Source organism: Mus musculus, chromosome 14 (genome assembly GCF_000001635.26).
Source record: "Mus musculus strain C57BL/6J chromosome 14, GRCm38.p6 C57BL/6J".
Classification (NCBI taxonomy): domain Eukaryota; kingdom Metazoa; phylum Chordata; class Mammalia; order Rodentia; family Muridae; genus Mus; species Mus musculus.
This window is the reverse complement of record NC_000080.6, coordinates 69,375,200-69,401,425: the sequence shown is the minus strand read 5'-3', so window position 1 is coordinate 69,401,425 and position 26,226 is coordinate 69,375,200. Positions and strand designations below refer to the sequence as shown.

Sequence of the window (26,226 nt, the reverse complement as noted above, 5' to 3'; positions counted from 1 at the left end):
TTGTTTAATTAAATAGTTTTTTTTTTTATGCCCTCAGCCTATAGCTCTTCCAACAAGCCAAATATTTGATTTTTGAAGGATACCCTAAAAGCTTTCACATGGTCTCCTCATTGTTTCTTATTTTTTCCTTCCTTCCTTCCTTCCTTCCTTCCTTCCTTCCTTCCTTCCTTCCTTCCTTCCTTCCCCTCCCTCCCTCCCTCCCTCTCTCTCTCTCTCTCTCTCTTTCTTTCTTTCTTTCTTTCATTTTTTTCCTGTTATTAACTTTTTTAAAAATCTTGTTTTCAAGCTCTGTTATTTTTTTCCCTATCTGATCTAGTGTGTTACTGAAGCCACCACCTGATTTTTCTGATTTTTGAGCTTCTCATCCCTGAATTTTCTGTTGAAGTCTCTTTTTGACTCCTCTGTCATGACCATGCATATGGTCACTGTCTTGTTCTAATCCAACAGTGCCTTCTTAGATCACAGGCCTGCATGTGTGTGTTGTCTTTCAACATACTGAGCATATTTGAATCCTCTGCTCCACATTTCATCTTCTTTGATATCTCTGGAATCAGTTACTAAAGAGTTATGAATTTTATTGGTATCATTTTTTTGTCATTTTTTTGTATTACTACTAGGTTAAGAGTCATTCATCTGTTGGGATGGACATCATTTAAGCATTTATGTGATGGCTTTCTTAATGACTTCCTTTTGATGATATGTCTAGAGGACTCTGTCCTGGGCTTCATCTAAACAGAATTTCTTGTTCCTGTCATACTCTCCAAGGCTACTCTTCCACCATGTTTTTTTTTCTCATACAGCCTGACCTGGCAGCTGACCTAAAATTAGAAAGTAGCGTGGTACAGTTTCACTTTGCCTGTGACAAAATGGGCCAAATACAAATTTCTACAGGTTTCAAGAAAGACACTCCATTGGTAAAGTGACCCCATAAAGTGTCAAGAGATGAAAACAACTAAATGACCAGAAATCCAGAAAAATAAGCCTGACAAAGTAGATACAAAATTAGTCAGAAGAGAAAAACAAAGCCACTACACATTAGGAAAGGGACTACTTAGCAAAGAAGTGATTCTATTATTTTTAACCACAGATATATCCCCATTTGACCCTCTGTAAAGTCATGATGGCTCCTCACAGCTGACTTTTGTGTCTGTTTCTGTATTTTATTACTAACTGGAATAATGAGGCATACCTGGAAATAAGCACCTTAAATATGTCAGTTACAGAACACAGTAAAACAAACAAATGAACAAAACTATCATTTGAGAAAATTGAAACTATCTTCCATAATCTGTATAAGTTTCATTAGACTTTATTATAAAACAAGGAAATATGTACAGATATGAACTAGTACTCTCATATGAGCTGTGTGGAAAGTCATGGGACTCGTGGTACCCTTCGTCTGTTAGGCACTGCCTCCTGTCCCTGATTTGGCATGTGACAAATCCCATGCTCCTTGACAATGGCCCCTGTGAGCCATAGCTCTTTTCCCAGAGTTCACTTCTCCTTCAATGTCTAGGAAGCAGCAACTACTATTTTTGGCAATAGCGATATTAATACATCACACAGAATAGGGGAAACACATCACATACAAACCATACACTGTATCTGGAGCATTGTGCTTTTTGGATTTTCAAAGCGTTCTTGTGGTACCGGATCTTTGTCTGACCCTCATATCTAGCTGCGTCCCAACCAGGTTTAGTCTCTTCCTAAAAGAGATTTCTGTAGGCACTCACTATATGTGCCTGCATGTGACTTTATGTAGACTGTGATTCTATGTGACTGTGTGTGATTCTATGGAATTATATATGACTTGGCTTTGGCCTCCCAAGTCACTGGTCAGATTATTCATTTTCCCCAATATATTTATACTAAAGTTATTTTGTTTTTAAGATTTTTCACTTTTTTAAAAAAATTTTATGTGTGTGGGTGTTTTTCCTACATGTATGTCTGTGCACCACGTGTGTGGTACCAACCCACAGAGGTCAGAAGATGACATTGGATCCCCTGGAATTGGAGTTACAGACAATTGTGAGCTGCCATGAGGTTGAATGCTGGGAATTGAATCCAGAGCCCCCAGAAAGAGCAGCAAGTGCTCTTAATCGCTGAGTCATCTCTTCATCCTGTATCCTGATGTCTGGGTTCTAGAGCACCCATGTTTATCCTGCTGTCCTCAATACAAAGCATGGCCAAGATAACCTCACCACAGAAGAGCAGTGTGGCCCATGTTGGTCTCATACAAAGGAAAGGGCTAGAACTTAGCAGAATTCTGTCACCAGTAAAAATATTCTATTTGACATCTCTAGAGATATAGATTTTGGATCAGGGGCTGAGGTGAGAGTTGTCTCCTCTACTGGACAGGGATTCCTGCTGAGGCCAATAGTAGAGATGAGTGGTTCTTGGCCCTTCTGGAGAGGTGGTCTGGGGCTGTGTCTGACTACACTTTGTGGAGGGAGGATGTGTTGAGCAGACGAGGTGTACTCAAGAGCATGAGGGAAGCCCTTGTGAATACTTCAGACACTAATGGAGACTTTTAGACACCAGACTGGTCCAGGCCTGATTCATTTTGCCCCTAGCCCTGAATTCCACCACAGTCCTGTCTATTTCTGGTTACAGAGATGGAATGTTCGGGGCAGAGTGAGGTGGTGAGAAGGTGGCCGTACAAAGCCGAATAGTTTTCAGCCTTCAAAATGAGGGCTTTGTTAGCATGATTTGTTGTGACCAATCAGGGTTCCCCACAGTCCACCTCTGGGTTGGGGTGGAATCTCACTTTGACCAGGCTGTTTCCTGGGGAGGTTGATGAAACAATTTCAGACACTTTCAAATGTGCTTACGGGAAACTCTTAGGTCAGACGGAAAGGTAAAGACCACAGAGGGGCAGCTCCCGGGGTAAAGGGAGCAGAGGTCTCTGGTCAGTCAGCCTATCTGACACTGTGAGTATAGGATCGATAAGATATCCTGTCCCCAAAAATAAGATAGAGAAGCAGTTGAGAAAGACACTGCAGCATCAACTTCTGGCTGCCACATGCACTTGCATGGATGAGCACACCCACATACATGCATGACATACATGGGTGTGTACATGTATAACACTCACACATAACAAATGAAGTGATAGACTTCAACTCTCCAACACATTGCCCACAGTGAAGAAACTGGAAAACTCACAATCCAACTCAAAGGCCACACATAGAAAGTCACAAGGATGCCCACTGGGTTCAAATATCCAACCTACATAACCCCTACCAAAAGGGGGACACATGGCTTGGCTACAAGTTAATTCATACCAGGATGCCAGATGACAAGAAAACCCACAGGCTCAACTAACCTGAGCCCATAGGGACTTGCAGAAACTGACCTACTCACCAGGAAGCCTGCATGGGACTGGGGTAGGCTCTCCACCCGTATGTTACAGTTGTATAGCTTGGGTCTTTTGGAGGGACTGTTAACAGTGGGAGCAGGGGCTGTCTCTGACTCTGTTGCCTGCCTTTGGGGTCCTTTCCAACTACAGGGTTGCCCTATCTAGCCTTCTTCATAGGAGAGAAGGTGCCTAGACTTTCCTGCAACCTGACATGGCATGGCTGGCATGCCATCCATGAGCACCCTCCCCTTTTCTGAAGAGAAATGGGTGAGGAGTGGATGGGAGGGAGGGGTGGGAGGATAGGAGAGGAGATGGTGGTCAGAATGTAAAAATTTATTAATTAAATAAAATTAATTAATGAAATTTAGTTAATTTTAAAATTAATTAATTAAAAAGGAGAGGATGTCGGCACCCAAGAGTAGGTTCAGATTCTGCAAACAGAGAAGTGTGATAGGGTCCTTGGTGATATAAAAGGTCCAAAGTATCCAGAGTAATGACAGGTTCACAGCCAATGCTCAAAGGGTGACGACTCATATAATCTCACACTGGGAACAATCTGGACAAAGTTCAGGAGGGTACCACTCCATTTGTATTATATTTTTAAAATGAATTTTGTAGTTGTGTGCATGTACAGGGGCTGCATACATGTGTGAGAGTTTTGTGTACACACACACACACACACACACACACACACACACACATATGTACACATTCATGTTGAGGAATGTTGAGGACAGACATCAACCTTGGGTGTTGTTTCCTAAGGTTCTATCCATTGTTTCTTGAGATAAGGTTTCTCTCTGAAGCTGTTCAAGTAGCCCAAGTTGATTAGCCAATGAACCCCAGACACCTACCTGTCTCTGTCTCTACAGGACATCACTACACCCACGCTTTTACTTGGGTTCTTGAGATGATACACGTGATCATGGAGATCTTCTTGCTTGTATGGCTTCCTATCAACCACTATTAACATGCCACATGGGAGACAGGTTTTACCCATAACACATACTTTCAGACACACAGTATCTTAGAACAAACATCTTGGAACTAATTAGACTGCTCTAACCTCCAGCGCCTCTTTTATAAGGAGATGGAGGTTCACAAAAATTAGCAGGGAGAGGAGATGAAAATTGAGGCCAGGATGATTTACAAACTTGGGATGCAATCCAGTCATTCCACACAAGCCTGATGTTTCCAGGGATGGAATTGACTGCAGCCTGAGAGCTCAAGGTCTGTCTAGGTGGACACTCAATTATGGAAGGGCTCAGACAGTTGAGTGAGCTGAATGTACTGGGTGGGAGATGGTGGGAGATGGTGGGAGACAGTAGGAGATGGTGGGAGACGTTGGGAGATGGTGGGAGGTGATGGGAGATTGTGGGAGATGGTGGGAGGTAGTGGGAGATGGTGGGAGATGGTAGGAGATGGTGGGAGTCAAAGTGAGAGGAGTACACAAGTCATTCAGAGTCCCCAGACTCTTTATCTAAGATAAGGCTTGACCATCAAAGGGAGGCTCAGCCCTTCATGCTCACTGGGCATCTCCAGAAGCTGGAGACCAAGTGAGGGTCTGAGAGGAACAACTTGGTTCAACAGTCCATCATTTCAACCTTGTGCTCTTTTCATGAGAGTAAAACCCAGAGAGGGACCGGTGACAAGCAGAGGCCATAGTCAGCTGGAAGCACTTGGCTGTCCCAGAGTCAGAGTGCTGTACTGAAAGTGTTTAAAAGCCTCAGAGCTGGGACTGTGCTGCCCGTGGCAGCCTTGGCTCCCACCAGAGAGCCCAGAGAGCGTTAGAAACAGGCACCAACTGCCACATCAGCGAAGCTGGCTGGGCTCGGCTGCACAAAGCCAGCTGGTACCAAGTCTCCAGTGCTCACTCAAGATAATGGCATCTGCAGGGCGGTGGCATGTACCCAGAGGCCTCACAGTTCTCCTGTGTACTGCTCAGGATAGACTTTCTCAGTTACTACTGTCACCAATCAACACTAGTGCCAATCTCAAGTCTCCTTCTAAGATTGGTTCTAATATTCTTCCTACATCTCAAAGAACAGCCTGCTACAAGGGTCAGCTTTAGCAAGCCTCCACTCTCTTTAACATCAGCTTGCTGTGCCCAAAGCTCTGGCCAAGTTCCTACCTGCTTTCACATTCATCTGCCTCTGGACTTGCAGCTCCCTAGAAGACCAAACATCCGTCTCACAGACACCACATTCCTAAGGATGGACTCAGATACATGCATTTTTTGAAAATCATGAGAAAACGGGGCCAGCAAGATGACTCAGCAGGTGAAAGCACTTGCTAGCAACAAGCTTAATGACCAGTGTCAATCCGCAGAGCCCACTCTGGTGGAAGAGAACTGACTTGTGAAAATTGTCCTCTGATTTCCACACATAATGCAGTGGCCTCTATGTGCACACACATACATAGGATGTAATGCTTTTTAATTCCTAAGAAACTAAATTAAAAAAAATAGAATGAATAAATGAATTCATCAAGGTTATATAATACAATATCAATATACAAAATTATATTCTATATACTTTCTTTGAATAAAATACAAGGCATTGTTGAAAGAAATGAAAGACCTTCTCAATAAATGGCCGAGCATCCTATGTTCATGGACTGGAAGGCTTACTGCTTAAAAACCACTCCCTAGGTTGACCTGTACCTCCAACTCAATCCTGATCTTAGCAGATTTCTTTGTGGACATTGACAAGGCAGCCAATCCTGAAATACATATGGAATTGTCAGAGATCCAGGATCTACTCTGAAGCGAGCAGAGAAGACACACGAACACTCTGGTTTCAAATACACCGGCAACCAAGATGGTAGGGCTTAAAGACAGACGAAAAGCACAGAATTGAGAATCTAGGAATACACTTGCTAATCTATAGTCAATTGATTTGGATGAGAGTGTTAAGTCTATTAGATGCTTTTTCCAAAAGTCATGCTAGGGCTAGAGATGTGGCTTACTGGTAAAACATTTACCTAGCATCCATAATGCCCTGGGTTCAGTCTTCCATACTACAAAGCATAACAAAACAAACAAAACCCCCTTAAATCCCTGGGTTCAGTACCCTACATCACATAAACTAGACACTGTAGTAGTGCATGCATGCTATCCCAGTCCTTCAAGATAGAAACAAGAAGATCAGAAGTTCAAGGGCATTCCCAGTTACATGCTGAATTTGAGACCAGCCTAGGCTATTTAATTGAATAAAAGGAGGGAAAGTGGGAGGGGAAAACAATTCTGAAAAGGTGGTCTTGGTGCTAGGGACTTCTCTGACACTAAGGCTTAGGAAATCAGCTATATACCTGGCCAGGTAATCCTCCCTGCTAAGCAAGCAGCCAGACAACCAGGATAAGGAGTATCTGAGGCCTTGCTCCAGTCTGAACAAGGCTGAAGGCTGAGATGTCCAAGGTCATGTGTGCACTGTCACCGAGACTCTGTGGGTAACTGCCTGGCTCTTCCTTTTCGGCACACAACTGCTAGTCTTGCAGATTCTGTGGTCCTGGGGCTCCAGCCACTTCATCCGAGCCTTCAGGATCTACCAGGGTACAACTGCCAGGCAAACTGACCACAAAGGCTTTTCTACAGAAGGAATTGAACAGTGGTAGCTGTAAGCTGTTCTGCTAAAGCCAGGTTTGGCCCCTAGAAGAAGAGGCATTTCCCTAGTTTCCCAAAAACTTTACAAGGAAAGAAATCACAGCCCTGTAACTGCAGCTGTAGACACAGTCTACTTAGGGAGTCTCCCTGGATGGAAACAGCCTGGTACCTAAGGGAGAAGGGAATTAAAGCTGCAGATCTTTAAGGCTGACATACACCTCTTCTGACACACACACACACACACACACACACACACACACACACACACACACACCCTTCCCCCTCTTTCTTAGCCTCTAGCTGGCTGTATTATGAAAGATCTGTCCATCCCTTGTCAATTTCAGTGCAAAACAAACAAGACAGAGGATAATCTAGTCCAGGAAACAGGAAGTTCTTTCCCCTACACTGCTTGCGGAGGAATGGGGATCCTAACCAATGGTCATTAAGAAGATGTAAAATGACATCTTAACACTACATTTAAGAAGCAAACAAACCTAAGTGACGAAAATCCAAATAGCAAAGCACTCTGGTGCTACCAATGCTCATTAGACAAAGGCAAAATAAAGCAGGATGTCTACAATGTGAGATTTTAGTAGGGAGACAGAGTCCCCTTCCTCTTTTGATGCCATAGGAGTAGGGGCATCAGTGTGAAAGGTGCCAGCAGCCAAAACACCCAGGTGATGCTCAAAGACGGGTGATTGTCCTCTTCCAAACTCTCCTCTGTGGCCTTTGTTTTCTCTAGAACCTAGATGTAGTCATTTCCTTCATCCAACCAGAGAAGAACCTCAAGGACAGAGCTGCCTCTTCAAAAAGGCAGGTGCCTTGCCCTCAACCAAGAGAAGAACCACTGCTTTCCTACAGCAAATCCAGCCTTCTTGTAGCCCCTATCTCAAGCTCCAAAGAGCCAATTACCAAATGATTACAAAGCATCTTCCCACAGAAAGCAGGAAGCTCCAGCGCAGCCTGCCAAGGGGTCCTCTTCAGAGAGGTAACGGGTACTCGGCACTGATGCTCTGTGATTGTTCACCTTGATCCCAGGAATGAAGTCTGCCTGTCAGGTGCTGAGTATGCCCAGCAACCAGATACATTACCCAGACAATGCCTGCATTTTCAAGTTCCAAGTGTGAAATGAATGAAACCCTGCCCATCTCAGTCTTCAGTGGGACGTTGTAAAAAGTAGATAGGAAAGTGGCTTGAAAGCAAGCAATGCCACAAAACATGAATATAGCACATTATACAGAGCAACAGGATGGAGCTCAACTCAATTTGGGAGGAAGTTGGGAGAGAAATATAATACAGATTGTGTAATAGAGGATAATACAAAATCTTAGTTAACTTTCTTGAGTGTAACAATAGCATCATAGTTATTTCACATTTCCAGGGTTGCACTGATCTATGACTATACATATGGATAAATCATACGATGTCAAGATTTGATTTAAAAAAAAAAAACTTCACTGAGAAAAGAAAAAAAAGGTCATAATGTAAGTGGGGCAAAATGTTAGAACTGCTGAGAAGAACATAACTGTTCAGAATGCTCCCAAGAGCATATTTGAACATCTTCAGCATAAAACAGCTTAAACAAACAATTTAGAAATTTCTAGGACATTAGTCAGCTTTCTGACGGTCACATCCACAGCCCAGAAAATCTGTTTCCCTCACAGAGTACTTCCCAACTGGTCATCCAAAGGTCAGAGGGGTAGGAAAGAGCCCAGGAGAGGAGAGGATCCCAGCTGGAAAGGAAACAGACTAGTGGAAGTGTGTCCTCAAATAGGGAAGCTTTAGAAAAGTCAGGCTCCAGTGTGGGCTTCGTCCCTAAAACTGGATTTTATTCCTTGTGTTTCTACTTGATGTGTAAGTGATTTTACTGTTTTAACACAAAGGTCATAGCGGAAAAGCAAATACAGACTAATGGGACCCAGTGTCCTTGGGGACAGCCTGGAAACCATCAGGAACCCCCTTTGGCTTCACAGCCATCCCAAGGAGAAGAGAGTGGGATCAGGAAAAGGCAGAGACTAGGAAAACGTTACAATTTCTCCAAGGTAAGATTAGACCAGTGAGTCAGACTTTTTTTTTTTTTAATGTGTGAAGAGACCCAGGAATTGAATGCATCCTCCTTCTACCCAGCCCCTGGCCAACTAAGTACACAAGACACCGCGGGTTACTGATTCTCCTAAGATGACAAACGGGCTTTGGAGGCTGCAGGCACTCTCATCCAGTGGTGACATAATGGAGGGCTCCAGCCAAGAGTCATGAGCACTAAACCAGGACTGTAGAGCTCCAGCCCTTCGGTGTAAGGAGGGGAAAGTATTTATTGGGCTGATTTTAGCATCTCTTTAACCCCAAGGGCTTGGGGGTTAAAATTAATTTGGGCGTGTTTCTGACGTCGTGCACCTCCCACCTGAACTGGGGGTTCCCTAGCTACATTGGGGTAACTCAGCGTTACCTAGCCTATGCGGGGGGCACCCCTCTACTGCGCATTCTGTTTTGTTGTGATATTGATTGTTTGGGAACTCTTCAGTATTCCTTTAGGGCCAGGGAGTAATGGAGAGAAAGGAATATCTGTTTCTTCCGATCATTTCTATGGGGGACTGAATAGAGAGACACTTTCAGCCGACCACTACAACCTATGACTTCAAAAGTTGGGGCTGGGGCCAGGGCCAGGGCCAGGGGTGGGGGTGGGGGTAGAGAAATGACACCAGTAGGGAACAGAGTCGGAATAGGACACAGGGACCAAAAGGCCTGTGCGTTCGCAGTTAGTATTGGGGACCTCGAGACTAAACACACCGGACTCTACACACCACCCAGGGATTCACTAGTGCGGGTTCTTAACTACTGCTCAGTCTCTCCGGGATAACGGTGGTAAGAGGTTCCCAGGGAGACATGGGAGTGAATACCTGGCGCCAGGACCTTTCTCCTACTCTGTTCACTGAGCTCTGGTTTTCAGTAGAGCCTTTCCAGTTGCAAGCTATGCGCTCCACAGCTGCCGGGCGCTCGACCGCACGAAGACCAAAACCACAGTCACAGCCACATCCAAGTGTCTTCCTTGCCCCCGCCCCGTCATAAGCTCCATATTTCAAAAACCAGAACTCTTGGCTACCAGCCCAACTTTCCGAAGCCCCTTCCCCATTTTGTACCCTTCAAAGCAAGCAGCTTGCACCCCAAGGCCCCACACCTCTGTCTGGAAGCGCCCTGGTTGCCCAGAAGAAAAGCTCCGAGCTCCTAGGATAAGTCGACGGCCTCCCGGGACCCGGGCAAAGTGAGACTGGGCGGGGCTGCTGGCTTGGGGTTGAGGGTAGGGGGACCTGTCAGCCTGCACGTCCTCCTGCATTCCTGGCCCGAGCTGGCCCAAGGGAGGAGGGAGAGGAGGGCAGGATGGAGCCTGGGGATGCTCCCTCGGACCGCGCGCGAAAGGGGAAAGGGGGTGACCGGGGTAAAGGTTCTTACTTGGCAGCTGGGCTCCGTGGTGGCCAGGCTGGGACTGGGCTCTCAGCGATGGCCCCTCTCCGCGCCGATCGCCGAGGGCCCTCCCGCCAAGAAGCCGGGGAAAATGCGGGGAGGCGCGCGCTACAGCTGGGGGCAAGCTTTCTCCCGGGGCTTTTATAGAGAAACTAGCGGCAAACCCCACCCCCGACCCCAGCTCGCCCTGAAGGCGGCCTCCTGTTTAGCCCGGCCTCCACCCTTTGTTGAACTTCCTCGGTTTATCCCGGGATTGGGGGGCGGGGTGGGGTGGGGTGGGGTGGATCAGCAAGGGTTGGGGCTGGCTGCTCTGGCGACCGCGCCGGTCCAGGCTGTGCACTCCTCCACTAGTGGATTCTGCACTCTCCACCTCCTGGCCCCGCGTTCCAGATCCCCCAGGGTATGATTTACCAGGATTAAGCCGGGCGGGCGCTGAATCCAGCCTCTTTACCTGAACACAAAAAGTTGAAGTCATCACTTATCTCGCTCAGGCTTGGCGTTCCTTCTCTGGTAGACGGATTCTGAACAAAAAATCCAAACCGTTCGCCTTTCAGTTCTTTCATCTGTGCGTTGCGTCAAGACAGAAAACTTGAGACAAGGGCGGAAAAAGAAGCCAGTCACTGAAATCTGACTGGAGTTTAAACTTTATCACAACTGATAACACTGAATGAAATAGCCTAATGCTGGTCTACCCAAAGACTTCTCAGGCAAGAGGTTAAAAATAAGCTAAAAATAAATTAAGCTGGTTTAAAGCTCTGCTATCTAAAATAAACGCCCCCCCACAAAATCACCTAGGAATTCTGTTTACAAAGGAAATTCTTTCAAGATAAGGACTGCAAGAAAACCAACTCATATAGTTTTAATTTGACAACTTTACTTAAATGCTAAATCTTGTAAATGACATCCTTTGAGCAATGAAGTTTAGAAAGCCAAGGGGCCATCACCACAGGGAGAAAGTGCCTGAAGGTGCACATCTTCTCAACAACCTTGAATCTAAAGTGTGTGTGTGTGTGTGTGTGTGTGTGTGTGTGTGTGTGTGTGTGTGAAGGCCAGAGGTCGGCATCTGGAGTCTTAGTAAGGCCCCACACTTTTTTCTTTTTTAAAAATAAAAATCTTAAAATTCTTTGAGACATTCATGCTCACAGACAATGTCTTTCACTCTCTGCCCTTCTGTCTCCCAGACCCACTCCCCACTTCCCAGTTCTTCCTTTTCTTTTTGAAAATTAAAAAAAATTAAAAACACAATGAGTTCAATGTGTGCTGCCCATATAGGCATGGGTGTGTGGGAGCACGGCTGACCTGAAACAAACCTTAAACATTGACTCTCCCTCCCAAGGAAGACATGGGTTCTCTAATAGGTCCTCAGCCAGGGCTGGGGCCTTGATGACCCTTCCCTGCACTGAGTTGGAAGGCTGAGTGCCTTGGTTTTATGTAGGTCTCAACATGGCTGTTGCAGTGTTCCTGCAGTGAAAGAAGACACTGTTTCTTTCAGCCCTCCTCCATGTCTCTTAATTAAAGTAGGTGGTGTTTTCAGTGACAGGGCCTTGCCATTTCACTGAGGTTTGTGTGAGAGTCTTTTCTTTGGAAGACATAGCACACACAATACTTGGTCCCCAAACAGGGACCAACAGAAGCAAGGATGAGTTGAAAAGGAGTAGATCCACCACCCCTACGATGGGTGTCGAGACATCAACTGAAGCTGTCCCACTGACAGTAGAGCATAGCAGTAGGCAGGGCTACCTTTCTCTATGTGGCTGAGTGACCCCACATGCAGTTCAGGCCAATAGTCTATCAGACCCCCGGTTGGGTGCAATCAGGAAGGCCAGAGATAAACCAAACGGCTTGAGCTGATCCAACCAAGACCATTGGCATGAAGAAATGCACAGAGCCCCCTTGGAGATGCCCCAGAATGAGGAAGCCAGACAACAAATACAAGCGCCGGGCTGTTTTCCTGCTGCATTAGACCTTGCTAATGTACTTCTTTCTTCCCTTAGCTACTGGATCTCCAGGCCAGTTCATATTCACTTGAAATGCACCTTCAGAGTACTGGCCTGAGGTAATCTTCACATATTCACAGCTTGTCATGGAATGACGGCCCAGGGCCTTGGTATTCTGCCTGACCTCTATAAAATGGTTTCATACGTGGATGATGTATAAAATGCTAACTTCCGAGTGTTTGACAGATAAAAAAATCTAATATTCAGAGAGTAATTGACACTTTGTCTTCAGAGTTACATGTGTTACGCTGTGTCCCCTCCTCTCTGTTGATCTCGTTCTCAACTTGGTTCCCTGTTGCTAAAGGAGCAAATGCTTGAATGTTTGTTTTAAATAAAATAAAATAAGCTATTTTTTGATGGGGAAACATATAAAAGACATACAAATTCCTCCCAAAATGAGAATGGGGAATATCCACACAAGGTGCAAGGCCCAGGCACAGTTGTAAAGTTTTCAAGAACATACTAATATGGTAAGCCACATAAAATACCTGGCCATGTTACTTTAAGATCTTGCAACATCCCGTATCTGTAAAGGAGCTTCCGGTGTATTTGACCCCCTGGGATGTTGATGGGTTTCCATATCCCACCTTACCCAAGTCATCTGCCCTCTGTCTAACTTGATAAAGTCAGGTTCTGTGTAGGATTAGGACAAAAAGTGTGAAGATGTTTGAGCCAGCTAAGATCCTTGTAAGATGGGCTAAATAGTCATGTGTCCCATTACTCCAGTAGGGACCACAGCTCTAAAGTGAGACATACATAAATCAACACGCCGCATAAGAGATTGGCAAACAGACTATACGGGGGCTATGCTTATCAGTGAGGGATGCAAACATGCCCTCACCTATTACAAGCATTTCTATGCAAGTAAGCAATAGGTAAAGCCACCATCAATGGTCTCACCCAACTGAGTGTTAAGAATGGGGACCCACAGAAAATTGACAATGACTTGAATAATCATTTCACAAGCCCTGATGTGCAGAACTGGGCCGAAGGCAGCCAACTACAGTGATTCTTCCTCCTAGCTTATAATCATACCAGTACTGGATTAATTGGAGGGAGGGAGGGAGGGAGGAAGGGAGGGAGGGAGGGAGGGAGGGAGGGAGGGAGGGAGGGAGGGAGGGAGGGAGGGAGAAGAATGGGCTATGAAAACATCAGCAAGGGGGCTGGAGACAGGGCTGATGAGGAGGAAAGAGTGCTCACAGCTCTCTTGGAAGACCAGAGTTCGGTTCTTAACCTCCCAACCCAACCCCCAACTCACAGTCACCTGTAATTCCAGCTCTGGGGGATTCCTCTGGCCTCCCCTGGCACCTGCACCCACATGTGCAAACCACACACGAACATTCAAACACACAATTAGCTAAATAATAATGTAAAGACAGCTAGGGAGCTCAAGTAGAGAAGGTTTCCCTGTGTGAGCCAGGACAGGGACACCAGTGGTTATAGAGATGTTAGATAAAAATACCCAAGTCTCAGAAGTGGGTTACTTCTATACTTGGCCAGGGAGGCTCCCGAAGCCCCACAAAGCATGAAGCGCATGTTTGCTGCTGTTGGTTGCACCCCAGAACTTGGCAGAAAGACCCTATAGATGAAGATATCACATTCTTTGGTTACAGGACATAGGGAAATAAAGCTGAGGGCGAGTTGGCTTTCACGGTGTCCCGTCCAAGTGCTGCGTGGGCTGCTGTGGGGCTGTCCCGCTCAGCCATGGATCGTGTGTTATGGTGCTGAAAAGCCAGGTAAGCTAGGCCTGTAGCTTACAGTTATCAAAGTAATAGAAAGGAAACTGCGAGTCAGGAGGCTCATGCAGCTCGTAAGATTTGGAGGCTCCTCCCCAGGGTCATAGACACAGAAAGCCGAGCCACTATGGCCAGGAAGAGATGGTGCAGATAACGAAGCGACCTTCAGTTGGCTCCAAATTCCCCCAAATACTTGTACTTTTCTAGAAGTTGCCTTTGGTGGAATCATTCCAAGAGTTTACAGACTTATCTTCACTTTTCCACTTGGCCAACAAACCTACTGCGGCTGCTTCTTGTCCCACTGGAGGGGCCACCGACAGCCCCGCTCAAGCCCCCACCATCTCTGCCTTTCCCGAGAAGTCTGAGCACCTGCTGCTCTTCACTGCTCTCAGAGTTTGGTTCCTATCTCCCATTTTAAGTGGCTCACAGCCTTCTGCACCTCCAGCTTCAGAGGATCCAATGCCTCTGGCCTCCACAGCAACCCACACTTATGTCCACACTCACACAGACCAACACCAATAATTGAAAATCATTTTGAAACGGAGTTTAAAAACTGAGTAGGAACTAGACCCGATCATTGGGGGGAAGTCAGGGCAGGAACTCCATCCAGGTTACTTTGCTTATCTAAAAGAATTTCCCGGGGCTGGGGAGAGGTGTTTCCTGGCTCAGCTGTTAAGGGTTCTTGCTGCTCTTACAGAGCATTCAGGTACAGTCCCTAGCACCCACATAGCGGCTCACAGCCATTTGTAATTATAATTCCAAAGAATCTGACGCCTTCTTCTGACGTCTATAGGCACCAGATATGCATGTGATGCATATAATAATACATGGATAAAATATTCAAACTCATAAAGTTAAATATAGATAAATCTAAAACAAAACAAAAAACTCTTAAAAATGAAGCTGTTAGGTGTCTGCATGAGCTACAGCACTTAGATTGGGGCTATACTGCAGTTAAACTCAACATTGCAAGTGTTCTGGCCCTAAATAAGCTCAGCCTCCTGCTCTTAACATTCTTCTTGGATGTCTTTGGGAAAGCAAGCACTATTTTTTGCAGGCAATTTTGATTTTATCAGTTGTGGTAAGGTTTTCTACTCCAGTACACATTCCCAGGAGCAACTTTCCATGTTCCTTTAATTTTTCCTGTCTTCCTCTGGTGACTCATTGTGACCCGCCCCCAGTGTGGACCTCAGAGCCAGGAATGTTATTATGTCCTCTTCAACAATGTCTACCCCCCACTCCTTGGATCTTGTTCCATCCCATGAGTGTAGGGCTTGCTAACCCCTAACCCTGACATGGAGCAAAGGACCTTAGAGGTCACAGAATCCAAAGCCTTTCATTTACAAAGGAGAAAGTTGATCCTCCAAGGGGAGAGAGGCTTGCCTCTTCTGTGGGCAGCAGCATGGTGGGGAACCAGCCCAGCACTGCTGCTTGTAACATAAGGCCTTGCCTTTCCCCTGGTGTCTCTGTCCCCTCTGTTTAGGTAAGGCTAATTCTTGACACCCTACTGTTGTATGAAAAAGAGTTTTCCTGGGGAACACACACACATACACACACATACACACACACACACACACACACACACACACACACACACACACACAATTTACCCTTAATAGAACACTGAAGTCCAACTTGGTGAACCAATGAGTTTTTATTGGTTGATGTGTGAGGGCCCAGCTACTTTGCCCCTGGGACTGAGCAAGCCATGGAGAGGGGGCCTGTCAGCACAATTCCTCCACAATCTCTGCTTCAGCGCCTGACTCCATGTTCTTGCTTCGAGCCCCTGCTCTGACCTGCTTCAATGATTTGGAAGCGTAAGCCAAATAAACCCTTTCCTCCGCAAGTTGTTTTCGATGGTGGTGTTTTTATCACAACCAACACCAAAGCAGGACAGAGGTGCCACCTACTACTGCTTGATTCTGTTTGATGCCAGCATGCTGCTGCTTAGGGCTGAGGGTTACAGTAGCCTCCAAGGACTGGGGTCTGTGAAGAGCTGGAGGCTCAGGTCAGAGTCACACCCCCACCCCAGGGCCCACCCCCCTCCCCCGAAAACAGCTATTCAGGTAAAGATGAGATTCTTGACTTCCCTGCAGGAAAGAATGTCAAGATGAGCTAGCATAAGGCAGAGACTTTGGGGACCAGCAAGATTGCTCAGTGAGTAAAGATGCTTGCTGTTAGAGCCCCACATGGTAAGAAGAGAGAGCTGACTCCCGCAAGTTATTCTCTGAATTCTCTAACACATGCCATCCATTGTATGTGTATGTGAGCACTACATACAAATAAACATAATTTCATGTCAAGGTTGGGGCTGGAATCCCTACACATGTGATTAGATAATACCTATAATAGAAAGGGAGGCTTTCAGGGAAAGTATAAGACACCCTGAAATGTAGAAGTGTGGTGTGGGCTTCTCATGAGAGAGTCACACTTGAAGTAGGAGCCAAACTTAGTTTTAGTGGCTCTCAAGTTATACCTCCTTTTAAAAAACAAATTATTTTATCTACTTATTTAACTTCAAATGTATTGGTATGGGAGTGTCAGATCCTCTGGAACTGGAGTTACAAACAGTTGTGAGCTGACATGTGGGTGCTGGCAATTGAACCTGGATCCTCTGGAAGAGCAGCCAGTGTTCTTAACCACTGAGCCATCTCTCCAGCCCTACCGCACCCCGCACCCCCAACACACACACACACACACACACACACACACACACACACACACACACACTTTTATAGCCCTGGCTAACCTGGAATTCACTGAGATCCACCTGCCTCTACCTCCTGAGTGCAGAGTCTAAAGGGGTGCACAGCATACTTGATCTTCTCAAGTTACATCTTGAAGGGTTGCTAAGGAACTTTCTATTGTCTAATTCTTTTTTTTTAATTAATTTTTAAAAAGTCTGTGTACATTCGTGTTTTGACTGCACGTATGTACTTTATATAAGCCCCTGGGACAGGAGTTGCAGACAGTTGTGAGCTGCCACGTAGGCGCTAGGAATCAAACCTGGGCCCTCTGGAAGAGAAGCCAGTCATTGAGCCATCTCTCTCCCTCCACCCCCCCCCCCCATCTCATTCTTAATAAATACGATTAGGGTGACTCCAGAGCTGCCTTCGATGGATCTGCATCTGATACAACAGAAGCAGGGATCATAAAGGGCTAGAAAAGGGGGTTAAAACCTGGATTCTAGGAAATATTTATGGCTTGGGACCGAGAGAGGCCGCACTTGTCACATCCACTTGGGTCTGGAGCATGGGCTCACTGCTGCTTCAGCGTTCTTGTTTGAACATCTCTGTGCAAAAGGAACACCATCCTTTCGGTAGGCAGCCTTCACAGAAACGTAAGGGACTCTCAGCTGGAGAGAGCCTTGGAGCAGACTCTAAAGCAGTTGCTTTCTACTCACTGACGCTGTAACCCTTTAATACAGTCCCTCAGGTTATGGTGACACCCCCAACCAAGAAATTATTTCACTGCTACTTCATAGCTGCAATTTTGCTACTGTTACGAATAGTAATATAAACATCTGATATGCAGGATATCCAATATACAACCCCCTACTTGCGACCACTACTCAAGGGTGAGGTGCAGCCTTTTCACCCCTTCCATTTTTCTTCTCTTCCTGTCCCGACACACAATCACTAGAAGTTGAAATTCCGAGTGAAACGCTTCCAGTCAGAGTGCACACAGTCAGGAATCTGGCATTTAAAGCCTAGACCAATAGGGCCTTGGCTTTCAGAGCTTATTTGGTCTGCCTCTGCGTCCACCAGTGCAGCCACTAGATCTTGGGCAGTGGAAGGTTTCCAATGCCCCTCTACCTGACCTTTCTATTAGCCTCTGCAGCCATCCTGAGAGCCAGCGTCATGTTCTGCACTTCACATGTGCATCAGATCCAATTGAAATCATATAAGCCTCTATGTCGTGAAGGAGAAATGGCTTCAGTTAGTGTTATTACTGATTGTCTGACTCCTAAGGCTGAAGGAAGAAGGAGGAAGTTTACACCTATACACCTGAAGATCTTCATGTGGTCTAATTGTTAACATAAAAGGAGATCAAGCAAGCAACTATGCAAACATTACTCCATCAGTTTGAGAAAGAGATGTGGAGATGTCTATCCGTGAGGGGTATCTGCCTCATCTGGCCTTGGGGAAGGGAGCGTGGCCAGTGATATCACATATTCCATGTTGGACAGACATCAAAGCAGCCCTGTGATGCGGTTTCTCATGGGCACAAATCTGAGACTCTAGCATGATGCCTTTTAGGTCAGTGGTGACTGAGAAGGAAGGTGGCTACCTCTGAAGAGGCTCTGCCCTCTATTGGCTGGATCCTTGCTCAACAATGAGCCGTTGCTCTCTCCTGGCTACGTTATAAAATAGAAAAGGAATCCAGAAAATTACTCTTAAAACTACTGATCTGCTCTTGATAAAGTTTGCAAACGAGAATTTGCTTAGAAGGCAAGGTCTTACATTCTGTTAAGACGATTGCTTATGTGTTCTGTTGATTTTTCAGGCTTCTGACTACGCAGGAAACCAAATCTTAACAGTCAAAGTTCATGTCGTTGCTTGTGTATACTAAAGCCTCCTAATGTCCAGATTATAAACTACCATTGATTTAATGTGATCTCTGATGCATTTAATGTCCTATTGTTCCTTGTGTGTTCCCAGGGAAGAAATGCTTTGGACAACCTTGCGACTCCACAGTCATCTCTTTACAATAATCCAGTTAACTTTGTCACTATTGTGACACTTTGTGACTGTTGTCCCTTGACTTTCTGCAGAAGTGCAACTCCAACAAAATAAACAAGCAGCATGTTTGGGAGCTGTCAGGACATCACCCATAGGATAGGATTAACTCAAGGAACAGAGCAATACGGTGGCAGCCAAGAGAGGTGTTATGGTACCCTTCCCTGAGATTCCAGCTAAGGCTTCCTCCTGCTCACCCTAGCAGCAAGTGATCCTGGGAGATGCTGGAGCACATTGTAAATGGGAGGCTGACTGAGAGACTCTCATGTGGCTTCCATGAGGTCACCATCATCCATGATGGGGTGAGACTTGGGAGTGATGTAGCTGTTGGAGGTGGGGGAGCCATCACGCTCCTCTAAGTAACTCCATACCAGTCCTCTGTAAGAAAGTCACTGGCTTACCCAGTTGGGTTTTGATGGAACTGCCACTGATTTCCTATGTAGGTGAATAGATGTCTGTTTGTGTCTCTCTAGGAAAGTGAATGCAACAAATTGGGGCATACAAACCAAAGACGAGTTTAGGAGAAGCGATTATATTGCCCTTGCTGTGGGTAGTAAGGCATGTGGCTGAGGCTGAACAATCTGAGGGTGCAACATTTGCAGAGACAATCCTGACGTGGCTGTTTTCCCCTCTGTAGTACGGGGTGGTGTGCTTTCCTGCTATAGCAGTGGTCTCATAGGTCTTGCTGTGCATAGTAAGATGTATAACTGAAGCGGAGCCGTGTGGTGGTGGAATGACCAGGGGAAGAAACCCAGGGTGGCTGTTTTCTTCTTTGTCGTATGAAGTGGGGTGTTTTGTTGATGAGTGGGTCTAGTATGTGAGTGCAGAGATACCCTGAAAATGGATGAAGGACTAGAGAATACATTGCAACCCCTCCTGGGGCAGTTGCATGGCTGTTGCTATGGATAATAAGACATGCAGCTGAAACCAACATATTTTTACTCCAGAATGGAGATGGAATGATTGTATTATGCATAAAGGAGAAAACTGTACTACAGCACTGTCCTGGTTAGCTTCAATTGTCAACTTGTCACAGCCTAAAGGAGTCTCAATTGAAGGGTTGCTTAAGTCAGACTGGCCTCTGGGTTGTCTGTGGGGGGGTTGCCTTGATTGTTAACTGATGTAGGAGGACCCAGCCCACAGTGGGCAGCACCATTCCCTGGGCAGGTGGTGTGGTCCTGGGTTGTGTAAGAAATCGAGCCAAGTGTGACCTGAGCAAGAAGGCAAACAAAATTCCTCCATGGTTCCTGCTCTACCTACTTTGGCTTTGAGTGAGTTCCTTGGTTAGAGGCAATGCTTTATGGAATAGCAAGCAGGCCTGCCTTCAAGTCCCTGTCTTGAATTCCTGCCCTGACTTCCCTCTATGGATCAACTGTGGCCTGGAAGTGCAAGTCAAATAAATACTTTCCTCCCCTCAGTTGCTTTTGGTCACAGTGTCACAGCAAGAGAATGGAACTAGAACAAACGCCAAAGTATCTGTGACTGGAAGTGGGGAGCTTCAAACACATGAACTTCATGGAAACACCGTGAGAAAGATGGTGGAGTAAAAAGCGTGCAAGCTTAATGTATGCAAAGGAACCAGTGAGAGCTCTTTTATGCAGTTTTGCATAAAGACTTGCAACTTGTAAAGCAGCCAGTCAAGCTTTTGATGCTCCCACTTTTGTAATCAGTGCTATTCAGACAACAAAATTGCTGTTTGGGACGTCCCTGGTCCAAATGTATTTGCCTTGACTAGATAGGGGTTCGTTGTATATACGAACTGGTTCAAATTATTCTAGACCCCTGATTTATGCCGCCTCTGAGACAGTGTTGAAACAGGGAGGGGTCATGAGAGTTTTTCTACCAAGAGAGGTGGGTTGGCATCTAGCAGGGTCCATGCTCTGGCTTGCTGTCCAGCTAGCCCCAGGGTTCTCCAAGGTATGCCAGAAACTTGCCCAGGTGGCTCAGGGTTGGCTGAGGACAGCGTCTGGCTCTTGCATTCCAGCTGCTGGTATTTATGAGGTTGCTCTGTGCCCAGAGCCAGCTCAGCACCACAGGAGAGATTGGAGGTTATAAATCCTGTTCTTCCCTGTGTCCTCTGGCTCCTTTAATTTCTGAGATCAGATGAAGTCAGACTTGTTTTAGGTGCTGTAGCCAAGGATGAGCCTCACGGCTGAGTTACTTGAAGTAGCTAGAATCTGGGAACAAGGGGGCTATAAGGAGGAACCTGCCAAACCTCACAGCACTGATCAACAAGGCAGCAGGGACACCGTGTGGTTTGAACAAGAACTGCAAGTCCTGTGATGAAACCTTAAATTCCAATGGGCTGCGATCTGGAAGTAGGGCTTTGGGGGAGGGACGCAATTAGGGTTGGGTGGGACCTTTAGAAGAGACCTTCCTGGTGGGACTCACAACTGCGTAAGAAGAGAAAGGGAGGCGGGGTGTGTGTGTGTGTGGGGGGGGGGGGAGGACAAACTGCTGGGCAAGACACAGGAAAAGACAGCCTTTTGTGAACCAGATAGAGAGCTCGGTGAACCTGTAGCTTAACTTTTGACTTTCCAGTCTCCAGAATTGTGATATAGACATGCGTACTGTCTAGACTACCCAGCCTGTGGTGTTCAGTGGCAGCATCCTGAGCTGACAGACAGATCTACAGAGGATGCTCCTCTACCCTGGTCTCCCAGCCATATCCGCCAGGGCATCACTTCTGCTGCTCTGCCCACTGTCTCCACAATTACCCACGATGGCCTCGCACAGCTCCCCTATGATGCCCTAGAGTCTTCCACAGTAAAGAAATCTATGTCTGAATCATAACGCACCCAGAGGTGGGGTGGACAATGGCTTCCCTTTTCCTCCAGTCTTTCAGCCTCCTTGTGCTGTCCTTCCTGAGCCTGAATCGTTGTCCTTGAGCATCTGGGTCCACTCTGAATCCTGTTGACCCTGCCTTCAAAGGTCCTCCAGAACCTGCAGAGGCTCTCTTTGCTTGGCGCCCTGCCATCCCATTACAGACCAGCTATACAGATCCTTGTAGTCTCCCTTTGTCTCAGAACTCACATTCATGTGCAAAGCTAAGCAACCCTGTTGAACCCTTCACTCTGGCTTCTCTCATGACAATGGCGTGAGAGCCCACCAACTCCTACCCTCTCTGTCTGCGCACTTCCCCAGCCTTTGCTTGCTTTGATTTTCTGCACAAGCCCTACCACACTCTATTGCCTCAATTTGCTCATGGCCCAGGGTCTCTGTACATCTTGCTCTCTCATTCTAGAAATCTCCTTCCCCCATCTCCTTGGGCACCCTCTCTCTCCTTCAAATCTTGGCTTGATAACACTTCATCTGGAAGAATATTCTTGGCTGCCTATGCCTACAGCCTGCTACTCTCCTGGAATTCCCAATCCATTTCCTGACTCTCTTGCTCTCTGGCTTAAGCTCCCTAGCATGCCTTATATTGTGTTCTGATTTCTTTCTTACTAGAAGGTAAGCTCCGCCAGGCCCCAGTTTTCTTTCTTTTAATCTTCTCTTTCTCCTCACTGTTATTTCAAGTACCCAGCACCCAGTCTGTGTGTTGAATGAGTAAATGGACTTTTTTGATGTCTCTGACTCTTACTACTGTCTCTTAGGTCCTCAGGACAGTCAGAAAGCTTTCCCTTCTTAAACCAAGTCCAAAAGCAATACTAACAAAACTAAATGTATGTCTTACTGCATTAGAATTAAAAACTATCCATAAAACTGAGCCTCAAGAAAGTGGAGCTAAAAAAAGGGAGATAATACTTGTTAAGAAGCATAAGCCAAAAGGACGAAAGCCAAGTGTTCAGAAGTTCCGACCCACATACCTGAAAGAACAACTTAAGGAAGAAATGATTCATTTTGACTCAAGGTTTTAGAAAGTTTAATCATGGTTGGTTCGCTCTGTGGCTATGGTGAAGCTTAAAATCATAGTGTGAGGGAGATTAGAAAGAGAAGGCTGCCCATATTTGGGGGGAGAGGGAGAGGGAGAGGGAGAGGGAGAGGGAGAGGGAGAGGGAGAGGGAGAGGGAGAGGGAGAGGGAGAGGGAGAGGGAGAGGGAGAGGGAGAGGGAGAGGGAGAGGGAGAGGGAGAGGGAGAGAGAGAGAGATACTGAGAGCCTTCAACACACACAGACCATTTTTTTTAATTGGATATTTTCTTTATTTACATTTCAAATGTTATCCCCTTTCCCAGTTTCCCTCCACAACCCCCCTATCCCATCCCCCATCCCCCTGCTTCTATGAGGGTGCTCCCCCCCACCTACCCACCCACTCCTGCCTCCCTGCCCTGGCATTCCCCTACACTGGGGCATTGATCTTTCACAGGACCAAGGGCCTCTCCTCCCATTGATGCCCAACTAGGCCATCCTCTGCTACATATGTGGTTGGAGCTACGGATTCCTCCATGTGTCCCTGGGAGCTCTGGGGGTGGTGGTGGTGGTGTGTCTGGTTGGTTGATATTGTTCTCCCTATGGGGTTGCAAATCCCTTCAGCGTCTTTAGTCCTTTCCCTAACTCCTCCATTGGAGTCCCCGTGCTCAGACCATTCTATTTTGGCCATTTCCAGGCAGTTCTGTGCAGCTCCTGAGATGGTTTGTTGTGGTGACATTGCCCAGGTTTAAGTCCCAGCTCTTCCTTCACTAGTCATGTGCTTCACTGAAATTTCAACTCTATACCTCAAGTATGAGAAGGATGATAACTGTTGGTTCCTGGGCTTGTTTTACAGCTTGAGCTCACCCATGTCTGGAAGGATGTAGTTCTGTGTCTGGCTACCTTGTGCTTGTTGAGAAAGCTCTCTGGCCTGCAATGGAACCCCCCTCACTCCTGCTCACCCCTTTCTCCCTCCCCCAACCCCACGTCTCTCTCCCCACTTCCTCTCTTTTGACAGGGCCATTAAGTATCCCCTCTCGGCTGGCCAGAGGAGTGTACCTGTCACACCTGGCTTGTTTTCAACTCTTTAGGAGAGTTCTGGGAGAGGCCTACTCCATTAAAAGGTGTGAGTAGCTTCATTTTTTTATTAGAACCAGGTGATTATTTGTCTTAAAGATTGACTCAAGTCACTTTCCAAGAAACAACAAATGTGAAATTGCATGGCAATTTTACCTTAGGTCTACTGGAACTAAGATTTCGGTTTGTCAACTTGAAGAAAAAACACAATTAGTTAATGTAGTTTAAAATTTGTCTTCCTTTGATCACCCCACTAAATATATTTTTTTAATTTAACTCAATATATCTGTACTGGCTGGTTTTGTGTGTCAACTTGACACAAGCTGGAGTTATCATAGAGAGAAGGGATCCTCCCTTGAGGAAATGCCTCCATGACATCCAGCTGTAAGGGCACTTTCTCAATTAGTGATCAAGTGGGGAGGGCCCACTGTGGGTGGTGCCATCTCTGGGCTGGTGGTAGTCCTGGGCTCTGCAAGACAGCAAGCTGAGCAAGCCAGAGGAAGCAATCCAGTAAGCAGCACCCTCCATGTCCTCTGCATCAGCTCCTGCCTCCAAGTCCCGGTCCTGACTTCCTTGGTGATGAACAGCAATGTGGAAGTGTACGCTGAATAAACCCTTTCCTCCCTAACTTGCTTCTTGGTCATGATGTTTTGCGCAGGAATACAAACCCTGACTAAGACAATATCTTAAATATTATCTGTCAGGTAACTGTGGGAATCTGTGTTGTACAGGGTCTTACAGGATGTTTCTATGGCAGCTCTTCATTCAAGTACAATTTCAGAGCTGATTCAAGTTGTTTTTTTGTTTTTGTTTTTTTGTTTTTGTTTGTTTTTTGTTTTTTTTCTGGCCAGTCAGACCCATGATCTGAATTAAGTTTTTTGAGCTTATCATGTTAACAGGAGTCCTTGTTTGAGAGAAATACTATGATCTGAACACAAGGCTCTGGGGTCAAGATGTTTCATAGCTCCACCTAGTGGAAGGACTACATAACACACCTCCCCCTGCCCGGCCTCCCCCGCCCCCTCCCCCCCTCCCGTGCCCACCTTTGATCACTAGGGCTGTGCTTCCTGCTTTTATTAGAACAATCTGATCTTCACGGCCCCCCTTATTATTATTGCTGTGTATGGAGAAAGTTTGTGCGTGCGTTTATGTCATGGCACATGGAGGTCAGTAGACAATTTCATGGAATCAGTTCTCTCTATCCACCTCACATGGATCCTGGACAGCAAACTTTGGTGGGTCCTCAAGCTTGAGCTTCAATCGCCCTTCCCCACTGAGCCATCTCACAGGCCCAATTTTCCTTCTTCACACTCAGTCCTTGGAGGATTTCTTTCTCTTAAATCATCCCTGGTTAATCTGCTTTGATCCCTCACACAGGGGAATGCGCATGTCCATGAGACCATCCTATATTACATGGGAGAAAGGCAGTATAAAGAAAAGGCTTTCTTGGCCAGGCGTGGTGGCTCGCGCCTTTAGTCCCAGCACTCGGGAGGCAGAGGCAGGCAGATTTCTGAGTTCGAGGCCAGCCTGGTCTACAAAGTGAGTTCCAGGACAGCCAGGGCTATACAGAGAAACCCTGTTTCGGACCCCCCCCCCCAAAAAAAAAAAAAAGAAAAGAAAAGGCTTTCTTTTCAAAATGTTAACAGCTGGAGGTTTAGAAAGTGTTCTTTAGACAAAGTGTTCCTGGAATCCATTGTTCAAGTGATAGCAAACAGCTTAGAACTGGGGTTGTATGTGTGCAGCATCTACAAACCAGACTCACAAAGATAAACCAGTTCTTCTGTAAAGCAAGCTGGGATGTATCAGACCTTGGACTGTGTTGAGGTGGCCTTGAGGGATCTTGGGAGAGTGCTTGTCTGACTTTCCTGGGCTCCATTCATCAGTGAAACCCAAGCAAAACCAAGACCCCTCCCCCCCACAACTATGGTGGCTTATTATTTAGGAGAAGATACATCCTTTTATAGTAAGAAAATTATAAAAACATACAGTAAGTATTTTAGGGACCATCTCAAAAGTTCTGAGTTCCTTCTTTCCTAGTATTATAGTTTTTGAGGTCACGCAGAATATCGAGAATTGCATTTTCGTGGGGGATTAAGTTTCTAGTGTATGGACTTTGAGGAACACATTCAAGTCAAAGCAGGACAATGGCTGGGTGTTTCAGAAAATTCTCTGTGCTGCCATAACCAGAATAAAAAGATTTCGGGGCTGGAGAGATGGCTCAGTGGGTAAGAGCACCCGACTGCTCTTCCAAAGGTCAGGAGTTCAAATCCCAGCAACCACATGGTGGCTTATAACCATCCGTAACGAGATCTGACTCTCTCTTCTGGAGTGTCTGAGGACAGCTACAGTGTACTTACATATAATAAATAAATAAATCTTAAAAAAATAAAAAAAAAGATTTTAAGAGT

General features: G+C 46.1%; 2 protein-coding genes across 14 annotated transcripts in view; one reads left to right on the top strand and one right to left on the bottom strand.

The window, feature by feature from the left end:
- Window positions 1–11,009, bottom strand: part of Gm21451 (predicted gene, 21451) — an 87,037-nt gene extending 76,028 nt beyond the window's left edge. For 2 of the 6 annotated variants that reach the window (XM_006519892.4, XM_017316298.2), the window contains exon 1: window positions 10,407–10,629. The gene's annotated coding sequence lies outside the window, so the exon portion shown is untranslated. Of the gene's footprint in view, window positions 1–10,406; window positions 10,631–10,869 lie in introns of those variants that run through there. The other 4 variants (XM_030248104.1, XM_006519897.3, XM_017316297.2 and 1 more) reach the window with 3 other exon arrangements.
- Gm16867 (predicted gene, 16867) overlaps window positions 1–26,226 on the top strand; it is a 140,791-nt gene that overhangs the window by 102,655 nt on the left and 11,910 nt on the right. Inside the window, exons 3-4 of one of the 8 annotated variants that reach the window (XM_011245294.2) lie at window positions 12,413–12,474; window positions 14,029–14,050. The exons of 5 other annotated variants lie outside the window; for them this stretch is intronic. In XM_011245294.2, coding sequence (XP_011243596.1) covers window positions 12,413–12,474; window positions 14,029–14,035 — 69 coding nt within the window. In that variant the 3' untranslated portion in view covers window positions 14,036–14,050. Of the gene's footprint in view, window positions 1–7,701; window positions 7,894–12,412; window positions 12,475–14,028; window positions 14,059–26,226 lie in introns of those variants that run through there. 2 more of the 8 variants (XM_011245296.2, XM_011245291.2) reach the window with 2 other exon arrangements.